The 21,652-nt window shown below is 47.1% G+C and overlaps 1 protein-coding gene across 1 annotated transcript; it reads left to right on the top strand.

Annotated features, from left to right (window-relative positions):
- The first annotated feature begins 9,948 nt into the window (after window positions 1-9,948).
- LOC138428893 (zinc finger protein 1 homolog) lies at window positions 9,949-16,282 on the top strand. Its single transcript, XM_069569818.1, has 4 exons — window positions 9,949-9,957; window positions 13,095-13,221; window positions 15,087-15,666; window positions 15,769-16,282. The coding sequence occupies exons 1-4, from the start codon at window positions 9,949-9,951 to the stop codon at window positions 16,280-16,282; spliced, it is 1,230 nt and encodes a 409-aa protein (XP_069425919.1).
- Window positions 16,283-21,652: the final 5,370 nt, after the last annotated feature.

The following is a 21,652-nucleotide window of genomic DNA, read 5'->3' as shown; positions in this document are numbered from 1 at the left end:
CTCTTGATGATGGTTAAGGAGGGAGGGAAAAAGCTGGCTTGAAATTCAACATTCAAAAAACAAAGATCATGGCATCCAGTCCCATCACTTCATGGCAAATAGATAGGGAAACAATGGAAACAGTGACAGACTTTATTTTCTTGGCCTCCAAAATCACTGCAGATGGTGACTGCAGCCATGAAATTAAAGACACTTGCTCCTTGGAAGAAAAGCTATGACAAACCAGGATAGCATATTAAAAGGCAAAGATATCACTATGCTGACAAAGGTCTGTGTAGTCAAATCTATGGTTTTTCTAGTAGTCATGTATGGATATGAGAGTTGGGCCATAAGGAAGGCTGAGAGCAGAACTGATGCTTTCAAACTGTGGTGCTGGAGAAGACTCTTGAGTGTCCCTTGGACTGGAAGAAGGTCAAACCAGTCAACCCTAAAGGAAATCAACCCTGAATATTCATTAGAAGGACAGATGCTGAAGGTGAAACTCCAACACTTTGGACACCTGATGTGAAGAGCCAACTCATTGGAAAAGACCCTGATATGGGAAAGATTTAAGGCAAAAGGATAAACGGGCAGCAGAGGATAAGATGGTTAGACAGCAACATCAACTCAATGGACATGAATTTGAGCAAACTCCAGGAGATAATGGAGGCCAGAGGAGCCTGGCATGCTACAGTCCATGAGGTCAGAGTCAGACACGCCTTAGGGACTGAACACCACCACCAGCAACAACAAAAGCGAGGGGAACTCAGTAATTGATGAAGTCCTGGTCATTTGGAGCTAACTTCTATAAAAGTTACTGCTTAGCTTCCTGGAGGTTGGCTAGAGGTAGTGGCCTGGCTTCCTAGGCTTTTTACTGCAGTTCAAGGAGTTGATTTCTTGGGTAGATCATGGGGGTGGTAGATCAGGGTTCCATTGTTTATTTCTGGACACCACCCTTATGGCAGAAAGTGAAGAGGAACTCAAAAGCCTCTTGATGAAAGTGAAAGAGGAGAGTGAAAAAGTTGGCTTAAAGCTCAACATTCAGAAAACGAACATCATGGCATCCGGTCCCATCACTCCATGGGAAATAGATGGTAAAACAGTGGAAACAGTGTCAGACTTTATTTTTGGGGGCTCCAAAATCACTGCAGATGGTGACTGCAGCCGTGAAATTAAAAGATGCTTACTCCTTGGAAGAAAAGTTATGACCAACCTAGATAGCATATTGAAAAGTAGAGACATTACTTTGCCCACTAAGGTCCGTCTAGTCAAGGCTATGGTTTTTCCAGTGGTCATGTATGGATGTGAGAGTTGGCCTGTGAAGAAGGCTGAGTGCCAAAGAATTGATGCTTTTGAGCTGTGGTGTTGGAGAAGACTCTTGAGAGTCCCTTGGACTGCAAGGAGATCCAACCAGTCCATTCTGAAGATCAACCCTGGGATTTCTTTGGAAGGAAAGATGCTAAAGCTGAAACTTCAGTACTTTGGCCACCTCATGTGAAGAGTTGACTCATTGGAAAGAGCTTTGATGCTGGGAGGGATTGGGGGCAGGAGAAGGGGACGACCGAGGATGAGATGGCTGGATGGCATCATTGACTCGATGAAGGCGAGTCTGAGTGAACTCCAGGAGTTGGTGATGGACAGGGAGGCTTGGCGTGCTGCAATTCATGGGGTCGCAAAGAGTCGGACACGATTGAGCGACTGAACTGAACTGAACTAATGGGACATGCGGGGTCTTACTTCCTTCACCAGGGATAGAACTTGCGCCCCCTGCATTGTCAGCAAGGCATCTTAACCACTGGACCTGCCACGGGACATGCCTCCTCTTGCCACACGTACCTGCCCACGTCAGCCACCCCCGTGCGTGAAGCCCCTTACTCAGGCTGACCGGAAGGGCCTTGCCGCGGAGCCTGCCGGGAGTTGTAGTTCCATCCTGGTCCAGGGTTGTCTACGCAGTGCAGGGGTAGAGGGGCGAGGGTCGAGTCAGATCTGCGCATTTTCGGACATGAGTGGTCTTGTGGTCTTCAGACTTGGGAGTACCTCGGACCTGGCCGGTTTTGAGGTCTCCGCGGCCCCTCGGACTGATGTTTCCCTCGGCTCCTGGCTGTAGAAGGGACTCACGTGACGGAATCCACGGTTGCAAAGCCAGGCGGGCACTGGGAGGGGGTGCTCCGTGCGGGGTCGCTCCATCCGATGTCTTCTTAGGAGGGTCAAGGTTTTTGTCTGGTCCGAGGTAGGGGCCACAGGCTGGCTGGGTTTCACTGCTTCTCTGATCTCCAGCAGCTCAGCCTCGCCTGAGCCCACCATCCACAGGGAGCTACTTTAGGACACAGTAGTAATAGCATTGGCCTCAAAGAGCTGGGGACTAGCTCTCCCTCGCACGGTCGCCCCTTTTTCCTGACGGTGGATTTGTTTCCGATGTTTTACTTGGAGTTTCTCTGCCTACCCAGAGCCCTGAACTCCACTTGGGTGCCCAGACCTCCTGTGGGTGAGGAGTGTCTTCTGACACCGCTCCCCCGCCCAACTCCTGCGGACCCTACATCCAGCCGAGGGTAGGCGCTGAGCTATGAGGGCAATTAAGGAAGGCTATGAAATGACTGTTACTTCAGAAGTCTACAGTGTCAGTCTTTAGAGTGTCTGGCCCTGGGGGAACACCGGCTCCCATCCGCGACCAAAGACTTACGGACCTGTCAGTCAGGTAAACAGATAAGGGCTCCTCTGGGTGTGAGTGCCTGGATATCTCTACTGGATGAACGGACCCACCCCCAACCCCCACCGAAGAGAGGGAGGTTCCTATTGGGGGAGGCGGGACTAAAGATCAGACTTCAGTAGGGTCTGCTAGGTGGAAAGATGCAGAAGGGTATTCCCAGATGAGGGAACAGCATACCAAAGGTAAGAGGCTTAAGGGTACTGCTAGGTTGGGTGCTATGGAGGAGCCATTACAAAAATCTTGACTGGAGTTTGATTGGATCTAATGGTTCTTTGATGGGTGTATTTTTGAGTATGGATCCATTTCATGTAAAGTTTAGTGGTTTGTTTGGTTTTCTGCTGCTTTGTCAATTTGAGTAATTTATACATTTTCTGGAACGTTGTCCAGTTTAATTTCAGTTTATGGCGTTAATTTGTAGTACTTGCCTGGACTGAAAGGTAACTTCAGTATATCGGTAACTGTCTCCTTTTCCAAGTCCAAAATTTGTTTCTGTTTTGCCCACTCTTTTTTGATCAGTCCTGCCTGCAGTTAGTCTTTTATTAGTTTAAAATACAAAACAATTATTTTATTAGTTGTAATAAATCCTTTCCAAGAGTTGAATTTAGTTTTTTGTTTAATTTTTCATTTGGGCACAATTTCAGAATTAAAGTCATAATAGAATAGTACAAATAATTCCTAAATAGATTTCATCTAAATTCCCTAACATTTTGCCACATTCGTATAGGAGGTTCCAGAGGGATTTCAGAGCCAATTAAGGAAAAAGATGTAACCATGAATTGCAGGAGCACAATGACATTATTTATGCATGCGTATGAGGAATAAGGGGGCCTCTATCAGCATGAGACCACCTAGAGGCTAGGGCCCAGAGGCCGTTTCCCAGAGGAGAGGAGAATAAGGGAACCCCTGAGGTATATAAAGCCACTTAGGGTCTTTATATCTTTATAGCCACTCATGGCGAAGGAGTTTGTGTAACTCAGTGAAGCTATATGCCATGCCGTGCAGGGCCACCCAAGACGGAGGAGTTATAGTGGAGAATGCTGACAAAACATGGTCCAGTGGAGAAGGAAATGGCAACCCACTCCAGTCTTCTTGCCTGGAAACTCCCATGGACAGAGAAGCCTGGCAGGCTACAGTCCATGAGTTCGCAAAGAGCTGGACACAACTTAAGCAACTGAACAACCACCACCAGAAACGGTGCGGTTTCACAGGGCAGGTAAAGTGTGCAGCTTCTAAATGACTACAGATGTGCTGATATTTAGACTGTGTTTAAAACATTCACATGTGTTGATATCTGAGTTTGGGGCTGCTGGTCTTTTGAGCTAGAGATCTCGGACAGCTGTGAAGAAATAAACAATCCAGGGACCAATCTTCAGAGGACATCTTTGGCTAATTTATATGACAATTTGCTTTATCCTGCTTTTCCTCCCTCCTCTATATATTTGTGTGTAAATACTTTAATGTGCATTTCCCCAAAACAAGGGCATTCTGTCACATAAACACAGTATAATCAAGAAATCAGAATTGGTGTATGCCATTGTCTAGCCCATGGATCTTACATTTTACTGGTTGTCTCAGTAGTACCTTTTCTAGCTAAAGAAACTCTAGGATCACACATTGCAACCCCCTCCCCACTTTGGTCTCCTTTAATCTGGAGACTTTTAAAGCACTGACAGTTTTGAAGAATACAGGCCAGTTATGATTGTTCCTTAATTTGTCTGATGTTTTGTCATGATTAGATTCAGGTAATACATTCGGGGCAGGATTTTTTTTAAAGATATGTGCTTAATTATTTCTTTTCTTCTAAAATTTCTTTTCATACTTGTTAATTTCTTTTTTAAAACATCTTTTGAGTGTATTCTTCTTTTCTGTGCTCGCTTCCTGCATTTGTATGTCATTAATTTTCATTAATTTCACGCTTGTCTTAGGGCTGTAAATTTCCTTTAAATATGTTTTTAAATATCCACCAATTTTGGTATGTAGTATTTTTGTTGTCATTGTTGTAAATATTTTTGCATTCTTTTTATTTTCTAATTTTATTACTTTTTGGTTTAGAGAGTAGCATTTATGCAATATTGATTTTTTTTTTTAAAGGTTTGTTGAGGGGTTTTTTTTTTTTAGCTTGTCAATTTTATAACTATATCAGATGGCAGTTTTAAAAATGTATATTCTCTACCTATTGCGTTCACTCTCTGATCCAATGTCAAGCTTTTGTGCATCCACATCGTATGCTATTCCTTTTTGTACCCTAGATCTTCGTTTCTGAAAGTATATACTAAAGTCTTTTGCTGTCACGACTTGTCAGTTTCTCTTCATTGTGTCCAGTGGTTTTTGCGCATTTAACCTGCATCATGTGCATTCGCTGGGGTGCACTGGACCCGGGATCGAGCTGGCTTTGGGTCAATGCTTTGTCTTCTCCTGGTGGGTTGTTCTTTCTAGCTTTTTGTCTGTCTCCTAATTTTTTAAATGAATGCCAGACATTGTGTGTGGGAGACTTCTGCTGGGCTGTTTCTGTATTGGAGCTGGGAGGACAGGAGTTGTGAGTTGCGCAGAGCTGGCATTTCTTGTTGCTATGGTTATCGTGGGTCTCTGCTCTGGCTTAGAGCTGGCTGGTTACTTACTGGTTCCCCACTCCGCCCACCGCCAACCTCCGCCTCTTGACTGTCTCCTCCTGCTGGTGTTCCCTGTCTGCTCCTTGTGCTGGCTGACCAGGGAGGAGGGGCAGGGTACTCTTTCCCTCTCAGTTTTAGGAGGGCCCTGGGCCCTGGGGACGTGTCTCTCCCCTGGAGGTAGTGTAATAGGGAGTTACTGGTCCTGCTCACCCACTGGTCAGCACAGCAGTGGGCCGTGCCTCCAAGCAGCCAGCTGGCAATGACATCAGTGTTAGGGGGTGATTCAGCCAATGGTTGGTGGACTGATGGTCATCAGGTAGAGACTGAGGTAAGAGGTGGATTCTCGCCTTCTCCAGGGGGCCCTCCAGCTCACCCAAGCTCAGACTTGCTGTTGAGCTGGGGGGCCCAGGGAATAGGCTCCAGGGCCCTCCCCAAGGCCACCCCCTAGCCAGGCCCAGGCCTTGAGGTAGCAGTGACCCTCTCCCCCATCCCCAGCTCTGACTGAATAGTGTGAGACAGTCTTCGAGACCTGGCCCCTGCCAACTGGGCGGCTGAGGGCTGGCTGGGTCCTGGGCGCCTGGCACCTTCAGCGATGACAGCTGGGCAGCATCTGAGGCCCTGGCCCTGAGGGGGCCACCCACTGAGCTCTGTCTTCTCCTTAGCTAGGACTGGGACTTCAGAGGGCAAGCGTTGTGCCTGGTGACCTGGCCTTTTCTTGTCAGGACAAAGAATAACATTCGTTTGGTAGAGACTTAGAGGAACATCGTCACCTGACCTCAAGGACAAAGGATGTGGCGCCGAGAAGTCTGCATCAACTAACCATGCTCCTTCCTCACCTTTCCTAGGAAAGGGCTTTGCTGAGAGCTTTTGAGGAATTTGGGGTTTTTAAGGCATAAGCCACCCATCTCCTTGAATGACTCTGATATAAACCTGCCTCAGTTTCAAACTCTTGACATTTTGGGATTGTTTGCCTCACTGTGTGTTGAGGGCATGGACTTGTGTTTCAGTAACAGTAGGAGGTGCTAATAGTCTGAGCCTAGGACCTATGTCTGCCCCTCGCCCATGGGGATAGGGTTTTCTTTTCCTGCTGCTTCTTCCTCCTGCCACATATGGTAGGTATTACCCATGATCTGGGTGCAGCAAAAGGGTTTTCCTAACCCTTCCTCCAGCAACATGGGACTTTTGTTCCTCAGGAGAGAAATTTCTGGAAGGATGGGGCTCCCTGCGTTCCCATTGCCCTCCTCTGGCCCAGGGGAGTCTCTGTGTGATCTCCAGCCCCGCCCTGTGTTCCTCCTCTCTATCTGTATCACAGATCACCACCAATTCTGTGATTTAGAGTAGCTCACAGTTCTGAGGCCACATGACCCAGTGGAACAGCCAGGCACTCTGCTTGGGTTTCCAAAACAAAATCAAGATGCTGGACAGGCTGGCCTCTTCTCTGGGGCTTCCGGGGAGAGTCCGCTCCTGGTGTGCAGAATCAGGGAAAGTGGGTTTCTGACAGTCTGGGCTGGGGGCCCCTGCCCCGCTGCCTGCTCTGGGCTGAGGTTGTCCCTCAGCATCTTCTCACACTCATACCCACCTCCAAAGCCAGAGACGATGGCCGGGCTCCTTTTGGAGTCCTCCCTCTTCATGTCTCTCCTCTCCTACCCCCATCCATTGCCAACTCAGAGATGAAGTGTCCTGCCGATGTTTTTACATGAGTCTCACCACCTCATCTGTTTATTTCCAGGTTTTCTTAGTGTCTTTCCAAAGGCTTAGAATCGGACTGTAGCCAAGGCGGCTTGGTCCTGTCTGCATAGTCAAGCTTGTTTCTACCCCTAGAGAGTCTCGGAGGCCAGAGCCGAGCCTTCAGCTGATGGTAAGTTCTCAGCAGGAAAGCAGAGCTTTAGTGCTCAGAACAGGCCCCGGTCCTCAAATGCCAGGAGTCCCAAATTAGAATAACTCTCCTAAGAAAGGTGACCCAGGGAGCAGCCTTCTCCTTGGAAAGAGGGATCCCTTTCTTATCCCACTTGGTAGCTTAGGGCTAAAGTTGGAGGCTCATCATGTGGGGCAGCCACCGCCCCCTGAAAAGGGCTCCTAAGAGCAGCCTGGGACCCTCTTGCAGCCAGAATTGGGTGATGTCATTGCCTTAGGGGATCACCTAGGATTCGGTCTGGGGGGAAGATTTCCAGGAGGAGAGGGGGTCTCCTGCCTTAGCGTGTGAGAAGCATGAACTTGGAGGGAAGGGCCTCCCATGGTTCTGAGAGTGACACCGCCCCCTCCCCCCACCGATTTCTCTGCACTCATCTGCGTTTACTTCATTCTCTGCTGTCCATCCAGCTAGATTTCTAGCTTGTCATCTGATGTCACCTCCATACCTGACTTCTTGTGACCCATAACCTTCCCTCCTAGTTGAGTCAAGGCCCAGACTTTGCTTTCTTAAACGTATTTCGTTTTTCTTTCTCCTGTTAAAGACAAAAGAAAATGGGCATGAGAGGGGTGTTCAGAGCCATCCAGCTTACTAGAGGCCAAGCCAGCACTAGCACCCAGGGCTCCTGTCCGGAGGAGGCCTGGCAGCACCCTGGCTAAACCCTGCCCCTCCCCACTCTCCACCGCTTCAGACCTTCTCATGGATTTCAGCTCCTCTGGGTGCAGGACTCTGATAGGAGGTCATGGAGAGAGGACCCAGTAAGATGATACATGTAAATTTTTATGAAATACATAAGTTTTAAACAATGAGCATGTTTTACTGTTGAAAAACTTAGAAAACAAATCCTATGATGCAAAGGTAACCACGGTTAACATTCTGCCTGTTTTCTACAGAAGTTTTTTCTTGATGTGTTTATGAAAACCCATTCTATGATAAAGAAGCAGAAAATGGGGTAGCAGGTCACAGGCCACAGAGCATAGAGGGTTTCTGACCTAGGCTTTTGACCCAGACTGTCCAGCCTGCCTTTCCCGGTGGGCTTCCTGGAGCCGCCATCACAAAGCACCGCAAGCCTAGTGGCTTACACAACAGACGCTGAATCTTGCCCAGCGCTGGAGGCCAGCGGGACCTGCCCCAGGCCTCTCTCCAAGCTCCGGGAGGCTTGCCGGCCATCTGTGGCATTCCTCGATTTCGGCTGCATCATCGGACCTCTGCCTTCCTCCTCTGTTACCCCTCTCTGAATCACATGCTATGTGCCCTGCTTTTTTCCATTTGCTGGTATTGTTGGAAGATCATTCCACCTCAAATATTTACACTATTTTATGTTGATTCATAGCTTAGCATGCTTTAATTTGTATCATAATTTATCAACCATTCTCTTATTTTTCAGTTCAGTAGCCTCCATTTATTTATTAAAAAAAAAACACAACACCCTCAGAATTCTTTATGGAGTTTCCTGTCATTCTAGAATTTTAGTATCTCTGCAGAATTCTTGGATCAAACTCCAGTGTGTCTCTGTCCTGAGTAGGAACATACGTAGGACCAGGAGACAGATAGGTGTGGGGTCCAGTTGATGCTTCCAGCCACAGTAAATTTGCTCCTGAACCTTCGTGTTCCTGTTCCCTGGGAAAATGAGGAAAGGAGGAGGAGGGCTCAGGAGAAGCCATCAGATCTTGTCCCGTATTTGGTAAGTGGCAGAGCCTGACCAGGACCATTTCCTGTGCAGGAGTCAGCACAGTTGAGCCAGGACAGGTCTCAGTAATAAAAGCGACTGTTGACAAACTGCAGCCATGAGAGGAGAGCTGAACAAAATGTAGCAGGATCCACAGATAGAACCAAGCACCCCGGGTTAATAGACTTCCAGTTGCTTGGCTGAGTGACACTGAATGGACTCTGCCTTCTGGTACCCATTTCCATTTTTTCCCTGTGGATTTCCTCAACACCTGGTGATAGAAGCTTTGGGTTAGGAGATTAGTAGGCTACAAATATTTTTAAAATAATAATTTAAAAGACATGATGATATATGAAATGCCTGTTTGTCATAGAAAAGCTTAGAAAATTCATCTAAGTAAAAAGTAAAAACGGTTATTACCCAACTATACAAAGCCAACTACTAATTGCATTTTGTCCTATATCATTTCAGAGATTATACTCTGTGTGTGGGGTGGGGGAGAGAGAGAGTTCAAGATGCTTTCAACCACCTTTTTCAGTTGCCAGTAGAGTAGCATAAATAGTCTTCTATGATTTTATTTTTATTACCTACATCATGTTTATTTCCCTTTGGCTGTGGTATATTCATTTAACTAGTCCTCTATACTTGGATATTTAGTTATGTCTGCTTTTTTGGAGTTTTACCAAACTGTAATAAATATCTTGGCCGCTAAATCTTTGCCCAAACTCATGATTGTTTCTGCAGGATAAACTTCTATGAATTAAATTTCTGGGTGATGGCGGGGGAGTGTAGTAAACTGCATGGTGATGACTGAGACGCAGAGATGTATATTCTGTTAAGCAGAAAAATAATTTAAATTCAAACCTCAAGGTCAGGTCCCCATCACATTCCAAGGTGAGGGCTTTGCTCTGATAAATGGGGTTCTTGGGAGGAACCCCTGCCACCCTGTGCCTGGGGTGTTAGAGCAGTTGATTCTGAGGCTGGAGGCAAGGCTGGCCTCTCACGTCCTCTCCTCCCCCACCCCAATCTCTGCCTGCACAGGTGTCTGCCTTTCCCAGACCAGCAAGGAAGGACCATGTGCCAGGTGAGTGCGGCACTTCTTTACACTGTGCTTTTCATTTTCCCATGGATTTCAGGATGCTTAAACGAATTCATTCAGTAAAACACAATCCCAACAGAAATCAGGACCAGTGGAAACAGGGAGATAATGGCAGATTAAGGCCATGGGGAGGGCAGGGCAGGCACCCTACACAGGCTGTTGGAGTTATTAGCTGCCCTCTAAACTTGCATCTGACATGTCTGTCACTTTAAAAGATTCCATCCAATACATGACTTGTGTTGTCTGGGACAAACATATCACCCTCTCAGGGAACATAATGCTTTCCAGGGTATTTAGACATTTATGTGATGGGTCTTCACACGTCAGATATAATAGGCAGGGTCCTCAATAACAACAACATCCAAATAAACGCAACAGCAGATCTCCTGTGAGTCCCCCCCGCCCTCACAGTATCAAGTATGTACTATATCAATATATAAATTCTGTGATTACAGTTCTTGCAGGGAGAGTCAGAATACTCAGGTCTACATAAACAGCCTTGTGAGGGTTCACACTGACCTAGATAAAACACTCCATGATCCAGAGGAAAGAACGGATGAGTGGTATGTTCTTTGAACTGCTGTTTGTGATAATTCTGGACACAGATAGAGCCTGAACAGCTCCAAGCTTCAGTGTTCAGCAGGGGCGGGGGAGATGGTCTGAGCTGTCCTGCCTCCTCTCTCCGTGACTTTGACCTCAGCCACAGCCCTTAACCCCACTTGTGTCCTTTCTCAGTGGCCATCCATATCTTTTTTCAGACATCACGACATCATGTATTCTATTGCCGGTCACCGTCAAATGCCTCCAGTCCTAAAGGGCCTCCCTCTTTACCCCAGGCTCCGAGGATGCATGAACTTGAAGTACGCTGGTCAGAGTCCCGGAAGTTACAAAGCCTGAGACCCAGAGCTAGTTGAGGACAAAGGCAGGCTTGAGGCAGCACCCCAAGCTGTGGGAAGAGCAGGCGTGCTACTGGGACTCCGAACGTTCTGCCCAGGGACCCAGACCTCACTAGGGGTCTCCCTTGTTCCCATGACTCCTTTTCTCATACCAACTTATCCATATGACCATAAATAGGGCTTCCACAGCTCACATTTACAAATTCTGCCACAGAGCGGGACCAAGTCTCCTTCCTCAGTTGGAAAGATCTTTGGGAAAGGTTGGGATCGGTTCAGCTTAGTTCAAGGGCTGAGGGGCTGAGTCTGCAAAGGGGAGCTCCCAGGAGCACCACGGGCTTGGAATGGGGGTGGGGGGGCGGGGGAGGGAGGAAGATGAGACCTGGTAGATAAACATCGCAGTGGTCCATGCCAGGAAGACAAGCATTCACAGGTTTCTAGTTCAGGGATCTCCCTGTTAGGGTTATGTGTGATAAAAACAACAATAAAGCTTGTAAATATATCCACTGAGCACTTACGTGCTGGTCTCTATTTTTAGTATATTATTGCATGAATAAACCTGTGAGATGGTATCATTAATCCCTTCCTCCATTCTACAGCTGAACAAACTGAGGCTAGAGATATTAAAATCCATTAGGTGATGGAGTTGGGATCTGAATGCAGAGAAGACATGGAGTTGGGATCTGAATGCAGAGAAGAGAGACAGACCTAGAACTGGGCCCTTAATAATTAAACTAGTTTTATCTGCCAATAGCAAATCCCCAGCAGAGGAATCCAGAAGTATTGATGCGTTCTAGACGTGCACTGTCCATAATGGCTGGAGAAGGAAATGATAACCCACTCCATGATTCTTGCCTGAAAAATCCCACAGACGGGAGCCTGGTGGGCTACAGTCCATGGGGTCCAGAGATGACTGAGTGTACTCGCACACACAGACGTGCAACATGGTAGCCAGTAACCACAGGTAGATACTGAGCATTCAAAGTGTGGTTAGTGTGACTGTGGATTTGAATTTTTACATTATATTTCAATTTAAAAACTTCAGAGTAAAATATTTTTTCAGGAAACACAACTTTGTTTTGAAAGGACTACATTTCACCAAAGTGAAACTGAAAACTGTATAAATAAGACATACTTTAAGTGGAAAATACTACCAAGTTTTGAAGATGTGGTATTTAAAAAGATGAAAACTGGAGCTTCCTTGGTGGTCCAGAGGTTAAGACTATGCTTCCAATGGAGGGGATACAGGTTCCATCCCTGGTCAGGAACCTAAGATCCCACATACCACGTAGTGCAGTCAACAAATTTTAAAAATTAAAAAAGAATGAAAACTATACCTGTATACATGGATTCCGTTCTCTGCTTTCCTCGTTACCACCTTAACTTTGCCTGTATCTCATGTTGAAGATTATAACTGTGCCTGAATTTTATTCATTCTCTCTGTGATTCCCACCTCATGATACAGCAATCATCTACATCAGATTATCTTTTGTAGCTCCCCTTCTTAAGTACTGTGATGGAGACCCTCTTGCCTGCAGGAAAAAAACATCATTTGTTCCATGATCTGATCCCTACGCCCACCACCCCCCAAAACACCCCCCTTATACACACACCTCTACACTATCATTCCCAATTTATTCCTACTTCCTACTGAATTTCCCCATGACTTCTTGGGCCATGCTTCTTGATAGGAATATCTTTCCAACATCAGAACATGCTTTATTTTTCATGATTCTGCTCATCTACAAACTCCAATGAGGCTTAACTTAACATCAGGATGTTGAATCTGGCTGATGTCTTCGTGTCCTGTACTTAAATGTCCCTACATCATAGCCTTCAGTGTATTGTTAATATATAGCAGTCTCTTACATTCATCTCATGCCACCAGGCAACAAGCACCCTTGAACAGGAGCACTGTGGCATTCAGCTTTCAACCGCAAGCATCACACACAACACCAGTAACATACCTGGTCCCCCACCGATGCTTGCTCTCTAAATGGAAGGATGGATGGATGGATGGATGAATAGAGATCCAGAAGGCAGACACTTTCTAATGATTTTTTTTCTCTCCCGCAAAATGCAGTATAAAGTTAGGGGCATGCTAAGCTTCGTATGTAACTGAACATGGGGAAACCTGCCCTCCGAAGGTGGTAAGATCTGTCTCCTCTACACCTCTGCGTAATACCTTGTGCCGAGCACTCCAGATTCATCAGGAATGTGCCGTTCCAGGGGTCCTTGTCATTCAGAGACGTGGCTGTGGGTTTCACCCGTAAGGAGTGGCAGGAGCTGGACCCGACACAGAGGACCCTGTACCGTGATGTGATGCTGGAGAACTACAGCCACCTGGTCTCCGTGGGTGAGGAAGGCTTCCAGGTCCCCCCACCCCTGCTATGTCTGAGCTCCTTCCTTTCCAGTTACATGAGACCCCTTAAGTACTCAAAATGTTTGTCCTGGGGTTTCAGTCATCAACTGTTAAGTCCTGTTCTAATCTCACCTGGATTATTGGTGAATTTTCCTCCCAAGTGAAACAGCTATTCTTTGGCCGAGAGCCTTCTGCTTCCTTGGGTGTCCCAGATGGCTCAGCATAAAACTCTTTTAAAAAATAATCTTTTGGCCATGCCACAAGGCATGTGGGATCTTAGTTCCATAACTAGGGATCAAACCCATCTCCCTGCATTGGCAGCATGGAGTCTTGACCACTGGACCGCTAGGGAAGTCCCTCAGGATAAATCTTGTAACTGTTTCCCGTGAACAGGGTGTCAAGTCACCAAACCAGCTGTGATCTCCAGGTTGGAGCAGGGGCAAGAGCCGTGGATGGAGGAGGAAGAGATTCTGAGATGGAGCTTTCCAGGTGAGAGAACCAGTGTGCAGGCGGACAGAAGACATGGGGTCCCAGAAGGTCACAAAGCAGAATCTCTGATTTTTTTTTAATTTCAGGCAACTGTGTTAAAAGCCTTGAATCTTTGCAAGCAACTGTGGACAGCTGGCTGAAGACCTTGAGATGCCCAAATGATTTCTGCTACCTGCGCCCATCACGTCACTGCATGATCACTTGCCCTCCCATGGATTTTAGAGAAAGACATTCTTTTAAAATTTATCCTTTCTTTCTACTCTGCCACCCTCTTCTAAGACCTTGCCTTCTCAGTCTTTCTCTAGAATCTTTAGGCTTACACTTGTCCCCCTGGTTATGACACAGGCTTTCTCAAGCTCTCAGATATGTGTAGATTTGCCCTATTTTAAAATAACTTATTTTGTGCCACTCTTTTTTTTTTTTTTTGCCATGATGTGTAGCATGCAGGATCTTAGTCCCCAGATCAGGGATCAAACCCATGCCCCCTGCAGTGGAAGCAGAGTCTTCACCACTGGACAGCCAGAGAATTCCGGTACCACTCATTTTTATTTTAGTTTTCTAAAATAGTTTTCTCTGCTTCACTGTGAAATGCCTCAAAAAATATATTTGCTATCTTTTATATGACTTTAAATTCATCTTTCAAGACCATGCATGTATTGATAACATGTCCCCATTTTGTCTGACAGGTTAGAACTAAAGCTTTTCCTCCATCTCCGTGTATTCCCATGGGGAGCAGAGCCTTTGTTTTATTCACCCTTGTTTCTGCAGGATACACATAATGTATATCAACTAACCCTTTCTCCCTTCTAGGATAAGGATCCTTTATCAAGCATCCATTCAGGGTGGTTGTTTTTAATCAGGGGTGTGCACCAGAATCACTGAGGAAGCTTTAAAAATGCCCCTGGCTGGTCCCAACCCAGAAAATTCTGATGGGAAAGATCAGCCAAGAGAGTAGGAAGTGTGTGTAGTAGGAATAGGATTATCATAATTTAATCTGGGCACTCAGGTTTGAAACCACAAAGTTAATCCTCCTTCCAAACACTACTTAAAAAAATTTTTTTTACTTTTTATTTTTTCCCAAACGTTTCTGAAATAGTTTAGTCCTACCATGTGCTCCTGAAGGCTCAGTTGGTAAAGAAACCACTTGCAATGCAAGAGACCCAGGTTCGATCCCTGGGTCGGGAAGATCCCCTGGAGAAGTGAATGGCAACCCACTCCAGGAGAGTTGGAGTTGCCTGGAGAATCCCTTGGACAGAGGAGTCGGCAGTAGTCCATGGGGTGGCAGAGTTGGACACGACTGATTGACTAACACTTTCATGGTGCTCCTGGGAAGATAAACACGTCTGTGACCTTATTATTTTTTTTCCTAGAAGTTTCTCAAGTTGATAGGCAACGGGAACACGGAGAGGAACCTCTGAACCAAGTAGAACTCCCAGACAAGAAACAACCGACCCCAGAAGGGCACCACGCACCTAACACGGTTGGAAAAAACACCTCTCAGGACACAGACGTCGTCCCTTCAGAACAACAGGGCCCTTGGTGTGAGTCGTGCGGCACCGCCTTGCCAGGCAAGGCAGACGTCACTGTCACTCCCAGCGCGTACCTCGCGAGGAGGAGGTTCGAATACGATGCACAGGGGAACCTGTTTCTCTACTCGAAGCTGGACGCTCCCTATGCCGGGGCGCGCCCACGCCAGTGTAACCGGTGCCGAGAAGCTGTAAGCCGTGCCCCAGCCCTTGATGCCGACCAAGGAGCCCACAGTAAAGAGGAACCCCGCAAACGCGCCACAGGCGGGAAGGGCCTCTCCCACAAGTCAAGACTCATTGCCCGTCAGAAAGCCCACAGGGAAGAGGCACCCTCAGGGCGGAAGGACCAGGGGGGAGGCGGTCCGCCCCGGCAAACATCCGGGAAATCAGGCGGACCGGAAGCGCCGGCGACACAGGAAATGCCGTAGAAAGCTCATGGGGGAGCCGAACCTGTGCATCCCTCAGGCCGTTCTGACTGGAGAGAAGCCTTACAAGTGTTCCGGCTGTGCGGAATCTTCTCCCACAGGTCGCGCCTCATCGAATACCACAGATGTCACATGGGAGAGAAGCCCTACGGTTGCCCAGAGTGTGGAAAGTACTTCTCCCGGAAGGCCTGCCTGGTCCTCCATCAGAGAGCTCACACCGGGGAGAAGCCCTACGCGTGCGGCCGGTGCGGCAAGGCCTTCTTCCGGAAGTCGCACCTCATCCTCCATCAGAGGACGCACACGGGAGAGAAACCCTGCCAGTGTGGCAAGGCCTTCTCACAGAACTCTTGCCTCCTCATCCACGAGAGGACCCACATGGGCAGGAGGCCCTACGAGTGCTCCGCCGGCGGGAAGACCTTCACCCAGGAGGCGAACCTCCTCCGACACCACAGGATTCACACCCGGGAGAAGCTGTACCGACAGGGTGAGACAAGGCTTTCATCACGAATTCCCAGCACACTGAGGATTGAAAACCCTGTGGACTTTGTGAACGTGGAAAACCCCTTTGCCGGGAAGTCCAGGGCCAACTGTGGGCAGAGCGTCATACCAAAGTGAAACCCTAATAATTTAGAGAGTCAGGAAAAGCTTATTCTTTTTTAAATTTTTTAATCTTTTTGCCACACCGCCGTGGCATGTATGATCTTAGTTGCCTGACCAGGGATCAAAATCGTGTGTCCTGCATTGCCAGTGCATAATCTTAACCACTGGACCCAACAGGGAAGTCCCGAAAAGCTTATTCTCTTAAAACTAAGAAGGGTAGTGACTCTCTAGAGGGATTTATTTTTTATAGGATAAACTTAACTATGAAGTGTATCTGTGTCTCATAGTAACTGTGGCTGTTGAGCTCTGAAGCCAACGAACAAGTTAAACGGTTAAGACCGCATATTGAATAAGGCTGAATGAGGCACAGGACAATCCCAGGGGTATACTGGGGCTATGTTCCTGGAGATGTTCCATAAACATAATTTTATTTTACTTATTTTTGAATTGCATTTATATTTGAACACAATTGTGAACTTGTAGATACCATAATATGGCAGATGACATCTATCAAGAGTTTCCACACTAATTACACCCTTTTGTCTTTAATATATGTTATAACTGGAACTTTCCAAATTTACTACTCAACCAGAAGTCCATACACAGTACCACATACCGTTTGGTTGTTTGCTTGCTGGCAGATACTACAGAGCACCCCTTGGATCAGGAAGCCAGCAACTTCATGAGGTACCCTCATCCCTGTCATCTAGTTCACAAGTCATGTTAAATGTGCAAGGGTGGGGCTCCCTTTTCTGGCAGTACAGTGGACCATCATAAGTGAAAAACGTTCCACTAAAAGAAAAGTGAGACTTCAAAGATTGGCTTTGATTTAACAAAATCAAAGCCAGATTGGCTCAGATTTAACAAAAGACATGTATTAGCATGCATATATGTGTGCAGTATATATGTATAAATATGCATATGTATATACATGCAATATATGCCTAGCTGAGTAATTAGAAATATTCACATCTAGATGTACTCCATGTATATCTGTCAAGAGTTTAGCTACGTTGCTCTCTGGTATTGCTGCCTTGTCATCCATCATATTTGGTCGAGGCTGCAGGGACCCTAAGCTGATAATAGCCCCTCGAACGAGGACATGCCCAATGGCAGCGATCAGCTGCAAGCAGATATAAGTCCCTGGTGTGACTTCCTCCCAGCTCTTATGATCAGCAGCCTGCCTCCCAGTGTCTGTCTTACGCCTCTTAGCCGGAACCCTGTGAGCTCATCAGAATCCTGCTCTGTGGGTTTGAATCAACTGATATGGTCCTAACCCAGCAACCCCAGAGCATGCCTCCTGTGGACCCTAATTTAAAGGCACGTGTGCCAAGTCCAGTCTCTGCACTCCATCTTGACCTCCCCTCCAGGCATGCTGTGGACTCAGTCCAGGCCCTGTGAGTGTTAAACGAGTCTATTTCAATTTCTCTGTGGTCTGTTGTTCAACCCACTCATCGGCCTGTACCCTGTGCTCCACTTAGTGAAGTCTCTTAGTCGTGTCTGACTCTTTGCGACCCCATGGACTGTAACCTATCAGGCTACTCTGACCATGGGATTTTTCCAGGCAAGAATGCTGGATTGGGTAGCCATTTCCTTCTCCAGGGGATCTTTCTGACCCAGGGCTCGAACCTGGGTCTCCTGCATTGCAAGCAGATGCTTTACCATCTGAGCCACCAGGGAAGCCTCTTAACAAATGTTAATTTAACAGAGCCTTGACACCTGGGAACAAGATGGTAACAATTGACAATGGGAACAGTCTTGCAATTGGGTACTGGCGAAATGCCTTTCAGCTGTGAGAGCTCCAGGGCTCTCCCAGCTGGGATGTTCCATCTGAGGGCCCCCTTGTGCTACCACCTCCCAACCCCCAAGTGCAGGCACCCCAGAATCCCCCTGGAACACTGCTCTTGGGGGCTGGTTTGAGGGGCTGCGGGTGTGTATCCTGCCTGTTACTGCCCCCACAGAGGATGAACTCCCCCAGCGAATGTTAGACTTGGAGTGTGTGTCCCCATTTCAGGTGCAGACCCAGCTGCCGACTAATCCAGAGCTGGCCTCGGTTTTCCGAAAGGTCCTGTCAGGACAGGTGAGGGCTGGAGTGCTGAGTGCCTAGAACCACCAACTCACCAAAGCATGGGTTCCAGGCTCTGAGGTCCCAGCTCTGGGGACCCTGCCGCCTCTGCCCTGGTGGAGGTGACCCTAACCCTGCTGGGGCTGATGGGACCACCCTGGGGGGAAGGGGGGAAGCGGCCGCCTAGGAGTCTGGTTGCCAGGGAGCCCACTGCAGACCCTTATGGCAATGTGTGTCGCTCAGTTGCTCAGGTGTGACTCTTTGGGACTGGAGCCCGCCAGGCTCCTCTGTCCATGGGGTTCTCCAGGCAAGAATACTGGAGTGGGTTGCCATGCCTTCCTCCAGGGGATCTTCCCAGGGATTGAACCTGAGTCTCCTGTGTCTCCTGCATTGGCAGGTGGATTCTTTACCACTAGTGCCACCTGGGAAGCCCTTTGGTAACTCCTCTAAGGCCAAATCATGGGTGGGGAGTGGGAGTGGCAGGCAATAGAGAATTAGAAGCCAAAATCTGGAACTAGATTACATCTTTGAAAGCTGCTAAGAGAGTAAACCTTGAACGTTCTCATTACTAGAAAATAAAACTTGGCAGCGACATGAAGTGATGTTAACTAGAGCTATTGTGGTGATACTTTCTCAATGTATACAAATCTCGAATCATTGTATGCCTGAAACCAATGTGATGGTATGTGTCAGTTATCTCTCAATAAATAAATAAACTGAAAATTGAAACCTGATGTGTCTCAAGATTCAAAATATTCTGAAAGACTTTCCACACCATGGAATTCAGCCAAAGACCCACGATACATAACCTTCTTAAAGAAATCAGGGGACCTCCTGGTGGTCCAGTGGCTAAGACTCTGAACTCCCAATTCAGGGGGCCTGGGTTCAATCCCTGGTCAGGGAACTAAATCCCATATGCTGCAACTAAGACCTGGTGAAGTCAAAGAAACAGATATAAAAAAAAAAAAGAAAAAAGAACCCAGGGATGGAGGACCACCATTAGCAAACGCAGGCTGGGTTCATCTTGGCTCCAAAGCAGCTGCAGCCACCTGTGCTCACCATTTGGACAGCTCCAAGGCCCCTGACGGCCATTCAAGGACCAAGGCTTCCTCGGCGGTGGCCAACACTCTCATCTTGTGCAGCCTGGGTAACAGGCCCACTGATGGTCCTTGGGACTAACCCGGTCCCAGGAGATGCACTGAAAGCAATTAGCTGCAGATACCAGGCTGTTAGAATGGCCGTCCCTCAGCATCTCTGGAGTGAGGACTTCCTCACAGCTGTAGGATTTGGGGAAGAATTGTGGGAGGGGGCTTCCTGTGTGCCTCGGGTTCCTGAGCACCAGCCTCAGAGAAGCAGGAGGTAAGAATGGAGCTGGCACAGACAGATGGCCAGGGACCCCTTCCATAAGATAATTTCTTTCTTTCTTTTTTAGTCTCTTCCTCCTGTCCTCTCTTTTTAAAACTGAAGTAAAATTGTTTTACGATGTTGTGTTTCAGGTGTATAACAATGTGGTTCAGTTATAGGCTTATTTTTCAGATTCTTTTCCCTTATAGGTCATTACAGAATATTGTGTTGAGTTCCTCTGCTATACAGTAGCTCCTTGTTGGTTATCTATGTTATGTATAGTAGGTGTGTATCTGTTAATCCCAAACTCCTAATTTATCCCCCCCTCCACCCCGCTCTGCTTTTCCCTTTGGTAACATTGTTTTCTGTAATCTAGAGATGATCATACTAAGTGAAGTAAGCCAGAGAAAGACAAATACAGAGCTCTTCGGGGGTATCTCTTTCCTTTTTAAAAAAACATTTTATTTTAAAATTATTTTTATTTATTTATTTGGCTGCATTGGGTCTTCATTGCAGCATGTGGGATCTTTAGTTGCAGCATGTGGAATCTAGTTCCCTGACCAGGGATCAAATCTTGATGTAGATTATTGTTCCCTGTATGGGAAGTGTGGATCCTTAGCCACTGGATCACCAGGGAAGTCCCTGGGTCTCTTTCATAAAGGCACTAATCTGATTCATGAAGTCTCCGCCCTCACGACCTCATCAACTCTAGAGACCCCCCCACCCCTAATAACAGACTAATAATGGGGAGCAGTTTTCAACATGTGAATTGCAGGGTAGGGGGAACACAGTCAGTCTACAGCGGGTATGGTGTTGGGATTTACTGTTGAATTATACAAGGGATTTCCATAGATGGAAAAAAGCAGCACAAAGCTGTATGAGTACAAGTGTGATAATTTGAAGCTTATCTTGGTGAATGGCTTGAACCAGTCGCAGTTCATCTCACATAAAACAAACTCCACAGATCTTGAGGACGCATCTGGAAGTTTTGCACATACATGTACCCATAGAATTACCACCCCAGTCGACATAGAACGTTGCCAGCATCCAGGCAATCTCCCTGTGCCCTCTGCCAACCCAAACCCTTCCCCCAGTTAACCACCACGATGACACCAAAAGCCACACGTTTGTCATTGGCCTTTACTTAAACGGGAGCATCCAGTATGTGTTCTTTGTGTCTTGCTCCTTACGCTATTACATCTGTGTTGTTCTCATTTTTTGCCAATAGCCGTACTTCTTTTTTGTTGTTCGTAGTATTCCCCTGCATGAACATGCCACAAGCTGGGTTTTTTTTAAACATTTTTTTGATTTAGATTATTGTTTAAATTCTTTTTTTTTTTTATAATATCGCTTCTGATTAATGTTTTGGTTTTTTGGCTGCAAGGCACGTGGGATCTTAGCTCCCCAACCAGGGATCGAACCTGCACCCCCTGCATTGGAAGGCAAAGTCTTAACCACTGAACCACCAGGGTAGTCCTGCCACAAGCTGTTTGTATCTATTCTGTGTTCATGAACATCTGGATCATTTCCAGTTTTCGTCTGTTATAAACAGTGCTGCCATAGACGTCCTCTACATGAGTACTCACTCCTTGTCAAAAGATACTATGTGGCCATGACTCAGAGCAGTAGTTCTCAACCAGGGGTGACTTTGTCCCCAAGGCATGTTTGCCAATGTGTGATGACATTTTGGATCATCACAACTTGGGTAGGGGAGTGCTGTGTGCCATGTGGGTAGAGACAAAGGATGCCATTGAGGGCCCTACAGTGCACAGGTCGGTACCCCCCTCAGAGAGATCTACCCACTCAAACTGTCCATAGAAGCAGAAGAACTAGGCTGGAGCCTGATTTTGGGGTCCTTGTCTGCTGCCTCCAGATTGGGTCTAGTAGACCTTGGGGAATCATAGATGGTTCTGGAATATGAGGTTTCCATCCAGGAGAGGGGATTTCAGAAGAGAGACCCCCACCTGGCATCAGCG

The sequence above is a fragment of the Ovis canadensis genome, chromosome 24 (assembly GCF_042477335.2).
Source record: "Ovis canadensis isolate MfBH-ARS-UI-01 breed Bighorn chromosome 24, ARS-UI_OviCan_v2, whole genome shotgun sequence".
Taxonomy (NCBI): Eukaryota; Metazoa; Chordata; class Mammalia; order Artiodactyla; family Bovidae; genus Ovis; species Ovis canadensis.
The sequence above is the reverse complement of the archived record's forward strand: the minus strand, read 5'-3'. Positions and strand labels throughout refer to the sequence as shown.

Bases quoted from the DNA above. Each gene is read 5' to 3' on its own strand.
- LOC138428893 (XM_069569818.1), top strand. The intron at 13,222-15,086 runs GTGAGGAAGGCT...TTTTTTTCCTAG, and splicing joins CAGCCACCTGGTCTCCGTGG to AAGTTTCTCAAGTTGATAGG. The intron at 15,667-15,768 runs GTAGAAAGCTCA...CTTCTCCCACAG, and splicing joins CCGGCGACACAGGAAATGCC to GTCGCGCCTCATCGAATACC.